The following is a 7,996-nucleotide window of genomic DNA, read 5'->3' on the forward strand; positions in this document are numbered from 1 at the left end:
GGGCACTCCAGCTGGTTATCGTTACAGGCTGATTTCGTCAATGCGGTGGGATCTGAAAGTCGCTCTGTAGAGTAGACTGAGTACAGTTGAGAAACTTTTTTGCGTTTTGATTTTTCATACAAAAATAGACACTGAAAAGTTGAGACACCCATTTTTAATGATGTGAAGGTATTCATTGAACATATAAAAAATAAAGACAAAATAAAGAAAATAACAATTGGGCAACATTTTTGTTTATTCATCCATTTATATTCATTCATTTTATTTAAATTAGCACTGGTTAAAATGTATAAAGCAGGAACAAGATATGTAACAATATTTATTAATAATACAGTTTAAATTATCACAAATATCAAATTTTATTTTCATTTGCGTCCTATGCTGGCTAATTACGGCGTTTAAACTGTTATCATAACACTGAACAACTAAACAGTGTGTTTCCTAATAGAGCTCTATCGGGGGTACAGTAGATATGTGTCTCAACTATCCCCCGCTGGCCTATGTAACAACAATGACTTTGTGTTGGGGAATTAATTAGCTCAAATTAGCGGTAATATTCATCAATGTGAATATGCATCTGTTGCTTCCATAAATTAATTTATTCAAATTAGGGAATAGGTCAAGACCTCGGCTTGTATCAGCGATTACACAATTACTTGTAATAATCACTGATAGAGACGGGTAGCATTTACTCAATTTGGGGGAATTTGAGGTAGAAGTTGACGAATGTTCATTTACCATGCAGACTGGCCGTCCAGCGGACAGAATGTATAATTTATGAACAGAGATCGGGCGTCTTTAACACTGATAGATAACACTTTCTTGTGGCCACAAAGAAGATAATTATCTCCGTGTTTTAGACAATTTTAGGTTTCTTTTAAGAATAACCAATCGTAGAGCTTATAAGGTAAAATCTGCACTCATCAGGGACTCAGAATTTGAAACAAAACAGGCAAACTTAATTCAAATGATTTAACAAAGTTTATTTAAACAAGCTAGCGATTACACAATTATTTTAAATCACGCAGGAGTAAAAATGCATAAACAAAACAGGCAATATAACGATCGTAATACAGAGATACAACAAAATAAAAAGGTTTTAGAGAGAGATTGGGAGAGGGAGAGAGAGAGAGAGAGAGAGAGAGAGAAACTCAGCGAGAGGAAACTAATAGTTGAGATACGAATGATTTTAGGTGTGAGATGTGGAGATGGTAGCGTTTGTAAGGTGGGTGTGTCGCTCCGTGAGCACGTGGTAGTGTGTTTATCTCGGCACACGTGGGTGAGAGTGTGTGTGTGTGTGTGTGAACGTGTATGTTTGTGTGTGTGAAAGAGAATTTAGAGAGAGAGATAGAAACAGTTTTAGTCATTCACCACAAAACCCCAACGTTTCTCAGTAATATTTAGACAACTTTAAACAGCATTTCCTTCAGATTGCAAATTTAAAAGATCTACGTTACTCTGTTTGAAAGATCGGCCTTCTGTGAGTGCGTTCGTCTGTGTTGGATAAAGACACCTGGATCACGTGGTCACAGCGTTCTGGTTGCTATGGCGACTTGAAGCGAGCGAAGACTCAGCAAAGATTATCTTTAGCCTTAAGTTGGTTTTGTGGGTTGGTTTCAGAAGACTATACTGAAGTAATGGTAGTTCTAAGAAAAGACTTGGAAATAAAAGGAAAATAAAAGCGAGCGGAGCTTCCTTGAGGGAAGGAGGCGTGTCGTCTTCTCTCTCTGGCGGACTGCAATGAGAGGAAAGGGGCGCGCAATTTTAAAGGGCTAAACTCACGCCTCCCTCACGTATGTGGGCCAATCGTCTTTAACAACGTATGGGCCCACCTCCTGACGTTTTGAGGTCTATACGCCTCCTTTTCCGCGGGGTTTTGAAACGATGAATTCGTCCATAACTTAATAACACTGGTATTTAATAAAACAATGCATTCTCTGATATTTTGTGTTAAAGATTCAGCATCGCTGGGGTTCGTGGAACACGGCAATACCGCGAATGACAGTTCTAATATCTAAAATCAAGGAGGTACATCATTTCTTGTAATTGTGGACACCACAGAGTGATTACAGGCCAACAAACTACATAGGCATAATATTTGGGACAGGGGATCAGACACACATCAAGAAAATACATTTAAAATATTTCATACAAGGATTTTGGTCCCACGTGGTGGGATCTGCGTGTGTTTCTGTGTGTGTGTATGTGAGTGCGTCTTGAAAGTTCATACCCGTCCGCTGAACTCTTGTCCCCGTCGCTGCGGGTGAGGCTTATGTGTGTGCGTGCGTTTGGCTCTTTGGATTGATGTATTAGGCACAGACCACATGTTTCGGGCATCTGGTCTCTACAACACTGTTTTATTGTTGTGAAGAGTTAATTAGTGTCTATGTGTAAATCAGTGTCCGAGGGACTCCCTAGGGGGGAGTGCTTTCGGGATCGCTCTCATTGGTCAGCGCGAGGCTCTCCCGGCCACAAACAGACGGTCTCTGTTGGTTTCGGTCTCTGTTGGTTTAGACGTAAGAGATCATGTAGAGTGAGAGATAGTCAATGATTTACACCATTTTTCGGCGCCGTTTGGGCTGCACGTCTTGCGCAGAGCAATCTCAAAACAGCAGAGGTGTCGTAAATGAGAGTGCTTTGGAATGTGAGAATAGCTTGAGTCAGGGGTTTTGTAGATTTAGACTGCATTAATTAATTTGATTTAATCACCATGCAACTGGTGATCTGCTCTCAGTTACACCACCTCGCACATTTCTCTAGATTTTGCAATTACCTTGCATGACACAATACCATGAAATATGCCAGAATAACGTTTGTGGTGATACCAGTTATGCTTAACAGTCACATAAGGATAATAAGCTATTCATTGTGGAGAGTGCATGGTGAAGTGAACGTCATATCTTAGAAAAAAAAACTTTTCCCGATATCTTCGGATCGGAGATGCGTCCGTTGTTCAAATTTCCCACGATCAAAGAGGACACTAATACGCACGCACAGCAAAAATCACAACTTGGCTTGCTGCGAACGCAAGTTATTTAAGGTGTCTCAACTGTACACCGTCTACCCTAAATGACCTTAAAAAGAAATGGTCTGATATAAAAGTGAAGCTGTCATTGCCATAGACTAAGGGTTGTATCAGTTTGCATAGGCTATGCTTATATGTTCTTACTTAATTGCAAAATTTATAGAAGAATATTCCCATAAGGCTCGTGTGACAATATATGACAATTATTTTATAAATAGCAAATTAATAGTAATGCTTCCCACGGTTGGTGGTGCGATAGACTTGTAGAACCATTCGTTGTGTAATGTTTGCAACTTCACTTCATTGCCTGTAAGAGTCGCCAATGGACAAAAACAATGAGAAATGTACGTACGCCAGACATGAAATTGGCGTGGAGGAACGCACATTCTCTAATTTCACTGTTAGTACATCCGACCGTGAGCGTGGAAGCTGGCGTACGCAAAGTGTTTGTGCGTACGCAAGATTGATACATGAGGCCCCTGCCGTTTTCCGACAGGAAAACCTTCGCAATGTACCTAGATAAATGTTACGCCATGATGGAACGTGAGCTGAAGAAAACGTTTGAGAGCACTGAGTATGTGTCAACGACCGCTGACATCTGGACTTGTCACAACAAAAGCTACATAGGCATGACTGCCCATTGGATTGATCCAAGCAACTTCCATCGTGAAAAAGCAGCCCTTGCCTGCAAACGAATCAAAGGACGACACACATATGACATTGTGGCCACTGAAATTGAGCAGGTTCACTCATCTTATGGACTGTCAGAGAAGGTCACAGCAACAGTCACAGACAATGGATCGAATTTTGTTAAGGCTTTCAGGTCAGTTGAATAATACTTATTTGTACTTATTTGCAAATTTATAAGTTAATGAATTGTTTAATTTGATTGCATTAATCAAGAAGACACATGATATGATTACATTTGAATTGAATAGGCCACACATTATAGTTTTTTTTTTTTTCTTCTTGCACTTCTCACATTCAGGGAGTACGGTCCAAAGCTTTTGTAAGCGGTTTTGTGACTGTGCAATACTCTACAAGGAATTTGTACTCTCGCTCGGAAAAGGCTTGTACACCTAACTGACTGCAGAGAGTTGTCAACTGTGGTCTGGATATCTCAGTTATTCGTGCAACTGAATTGTGGAAAGAGTTCCATCTCGTCACTGTAGGCACCATGAGCTTTTTTCCACAAAGGCTTTCCACTAGCTCTGCAGCTACTGTAGGGCTACTGGCCTTAGTCCAGAGGGCAGAGCACTTTGCAGTGGCACTTCTGTAAATTGTTTTGTTTGTCACTGTCAACCATTTTTCAATATCAACAGTTGATATCAAATTAAGTGTGTGCGAGGCACATCTTAAGTGAGGGGGGAGAGTAAAGTGTCCTGGGTCTTCTTATTCCGTGGAGAGCACTTCTTGTACATCGGTAAATGACACTTCTTCATCCTCCCCTGATTCCTCGTCCTCTGAATCGGATGCTGCTGCTGCTGCTGGCGTGGGCTCATCAAAGACCTTGGCATTGCGTCCCGGCCTCTCCGAGATGATGGCAAATCTGCCTGATGTCATAGTGCAGGTAGGCTGTGAGTGTGTATTTAAGACTTACAGTACTGACTGTAACTTTGTGTGATATGAGAGAAGCCTGTCATATGCACAATTGCACATCCCTCCACTATCACAGATGCTTCCATTATCACAGTCTTCTAAATTTCACACTGAAATAGGCTCTTAGAGAATGTAAGAATTGTATACTGGTACTGTGTTTCTGAAGACCTGGTATAGTCAATATGCCTGTTGCATCATTTACATGTCAACTCCTTCCACAGGAAGGTATGTTTTCCTCTTTAAGAGAAATATCTAATTTTAGAAATCTCTTTCTTACAGGCCATCAAAACCCGCTTTGCTTCTGTTTTGGACAGTAGGGAGGGTCTCCTGGCTGCTGTCACTCTGCCGAAGTTCAAGATGAGGTGGTTGAGGGAAGAGACCAGGAGAGAGGCCCTAAAGACTCTGCTGATAACAGAGTGTCGTGCTTCACCCCTGGCTGCCCCCCACAATGAGGAGCATGAGGTCAGGCCTCCACAGATTAGTCCAGCATCCAGCAGTAGTGAGGATGACTTTTTTGTGTTTGAGGAAGAGCAGGATTCAGGATCTTTTGGCCCAGACAGGGAGGTGATGGAGTACCTGAAGTCTGGGTCAGAGATGGGGGTCCTAGACAACTTCCCCAGAATTAAGAACTTATCTTTAAAATACAATACAGCACCAGCATCCAGTGCTCCAGTGGAGAGGCTATTCAGCCTGGGAAACCTTGTTCTCACTCCAAGGAGGAACAGGTTAGGAGACAAGCGCTTTGAGAGACTCCTCCTTATGAGGTATAACCACTACTTTGACAAATAAGCTGACACATTCAGAAGCTCATATTTTGCACCAGAAAAATGCATTACAGTAAATGCCAACTGTATTTTTCCTTTTATTTACTTTGAGTCTTCTGTATTTGCTTTAACTCATTTCAACAACCTACCTCACCTCTGCACTGTGTTTTGCTTTTTAACAATGTACCTCTCCTCTACACAGTGCTGGTAAGGCCAGTCTTTTTTATTTATGGATATATTTTTTTGAGGAAGTTAATATTTTTTTTGTTTGTACTTGTTAATCGACAATCAAATTGATTTTTTGCACTAGATGGTTTTTGTTAAACATTGAGGAAGTTAATATGTTCTTGTACTTGTTATAAATTGACAATCAAATTGATTGTTTGCACTAGACATGCAGTGTTTGTTAAACATTGAGGAAGTTAATACATGTTTGGACTTGTTATAAATTGACAATCAAATTTATTGATTGTTTGCACCAGACGGTGTTTGTTAAACATTGAGGAAGTTAATACTTGTTTGTACTTGATTGCACAAGTACAGTTGTTTGTAGTTATTTGTGCTAGACAGTGCCAGTCTGTTGTTGGCGTAATAAAGACCCTAAAGAACACACTTCCTTTGTATGTTCTCCCTCCACCTGATGCATCTCAGGCAATTATAGAGTAATTAAGAAAAAAAAATTAACTAGTAATATAACGTCTCGGGTTACGTATGTAACCCTCGTTCCCTGAGTAGGGAACGAGACGCTGCATCGATACTCGATACTTTGGGGAATGCCCTCGGCATGACGCGTCTGAAGTCTGTAATGGAACTATTCCAATCTTGATTGGTGCTCGTCACTCGTGACGTTGCATGTGACGGTGATCCGGAAGCTATAAAAGGGCAACGGAACATAGCCGTATCAGCTTTTAAAGGGTCGAAGCAAGTCGTTCTCAGGAGCACGAAAAGTGTGGCCGAGAGATGCAGCGTCTCGTTCCCTACTCAGGGAACGAGGGTTACATACGTAACCCGAGACGTTCCCTTTCGTAAAGGGAACTCCCGCTGCATCGATACTCGATACTTTGGGGAACGAATACCCACGCCGCCACACTGAGAGACCCTGCCCTGGTGTGAAGCAATCTGGCACACTCAAGACATGAGAACTTGTGAACCTGGTGTAGAGGACAGATCCAGACTGTAATGTTTGATGAAGGTGTGTGGGGAGGCCCAGCCAGCGGCATCACAGACCTCTTGAAGAGAAACCCCTGCTAGCAAGGCTCTAGAGGATGCCACTCCTCTGGTTGAGTGAGCTTTTATCAGGAGAGGTGAAGGCAGATTGCGCACCTCGTAAGCTGAAGAAATAGCCTCTACTATCCACTTGCTAATAGTCTGCTTGGAGACCGGGGAGCCATTCTTGGATAACCCAAAACACACAAACAGCTGGTCCGACTTCCTCCAGCCCGAGGTCCTATGTACATAGGCCTCAAGAGCTCGGACCGGGCATAACAAGTGTAACTTAGCTTGATCAGCCGACACATGCGGTGGAGGATGAAAGGCCGGAAGGATTATAGACCGTGCCACATTTGTGGGCACCTTAGGCACGTAGCCAGGTCTAGGGTGGAGAATGGCTCTCACTCTGCCAGGAGAGAACTCGAGGCAAGAGGGAGCCACAGATAGCGCCTGCAGGTCGCCAACTCGTTTCAGGGAAGTAATAGCGAGCAGGAAGGCTACCTTAAAGGATAAAAATTTCTCAGACACCTTATCCAGGGGTTCGAAGGGTGCCAGGGATAAACCTTCGAGGACCACTGCCAGGTCCCACGTGGGGACCCTAGGCTGGATAGCAGGCCTCATCCTCCTGGCTCCACGAAGGAAACGAATTATGAGTGGGTGTGTCCCCAGCGTGCCCACCCCTAAAGGCGTGTGGAAGGCTGATATAGCCGCCACATAGACCTTAACCCCCTGAGGTCTACGGTATCGCCGGCGATACCAGCTCGCTTTTTTTTTATTAGTGTAAAAGAAACTCATAAATACTCTGTTGACTTTGATTTTCCATAGGAGTTTCATACATCAATCGATTCTGTTAAATGTGTATTATTTTTGTGTATACTCACAATAAAAACAAAGTGTTGTGCTTTTTGCCAAATAAAGAAAAATAAACACGAAGCGAGTTCTGCCTTCTCTCTGCCAGTGAAGTCCATTCTGAAACGCGTCCGAAAATTAACAATAACTCAGCGAATACTCAGTCAAACAGACATACAGGCACACAGGCATGAAGCTTGAATTATCTTCTTTTAAATGAAGTAATTTATATAAAAAGCTAATATTCTCATCTTGTGAAATCTGTATTAAAAGAGAGCGATTCCAGTCGAGCTCATCTCATCTCATTACGTTATAATCGGCCCCGCCCACGGAGAGCGCGCGCTATTCAAACGCAAATGGCTGAGGCAATCCTGTGAACGCCCCCATCAGCTCGAGAAAACACACAAGTTTATTTAGATCATTGTTTACACCGTCTTGCAGCGCTGTGAGGAATAATACTAATGGAAAATGTCCCTCAGAAGTCAGGTATATCGAGGAGCGAGCTGAGGAATACTAGTAAGTTTTTTCCTTCTCACGTGAATTTCTTCAC

General features: G+C 42.4%; 1 protein-coding gene across 1 annotated transcript; it reads left to right on the forward strand.

The window, feature by feature from the left end:
• The first annotated feature begins 4,532 nt into the window (after window positions 1-4,532).
• Window positions 4,533-6,000, forward strand: LOC309491764 (uncharacterized protein). The gene is made up of 2 exons (XM_082190796.1): window positions 4,533-4,595; window positions 4,904-6,000. Exons 1-2 carry the CDS (start codon window positions 4,563-4,565, stop codon window positions 5,411-5,413), a joined length of 543 nt encoding a protein of 180 aa, XP_082046922.1. The 5' UTR covers window positions 4,533-4,562; the 3' UTR covers window positions 5,414-6,000.
• Window positions 6,001-7,996: the final 1,996 nt, after the last annotated feature.

The sequence above is a fragment of the Leuciscus leuciscus genome (assembly GCF_965113295.1).
Source record: "Leuciscus leuciscus genome assembly, contig: HAP1_SCAFFOLD_543, whole genome shotgun sequence".
NCBI classification, from domain to species: Eukaryota; Metazoa; Chordata; class Actinopteri; order Cypriniformes; family Leuciscidae; genus Leuciscus; species Leuciscus leuciscus.

What these genes read in the sequence shown, in the direction of transcription:
- LOC309491764 (XM_082190796.1), top strand. Translation starts at nt 4,563, where the DNA reads ATGATGGCAAATCTGCCTGATGTCATAGTGCAG. An exon ending in TGCCTGATGTCATAGTGCAG is followed by an intron (nt 4,596 to 4,903) that starts GTAGGCTGTGAG and finishes TCTTTCTTACAG; the next exon opens with GCCATCAAAACCCGCTTTGC.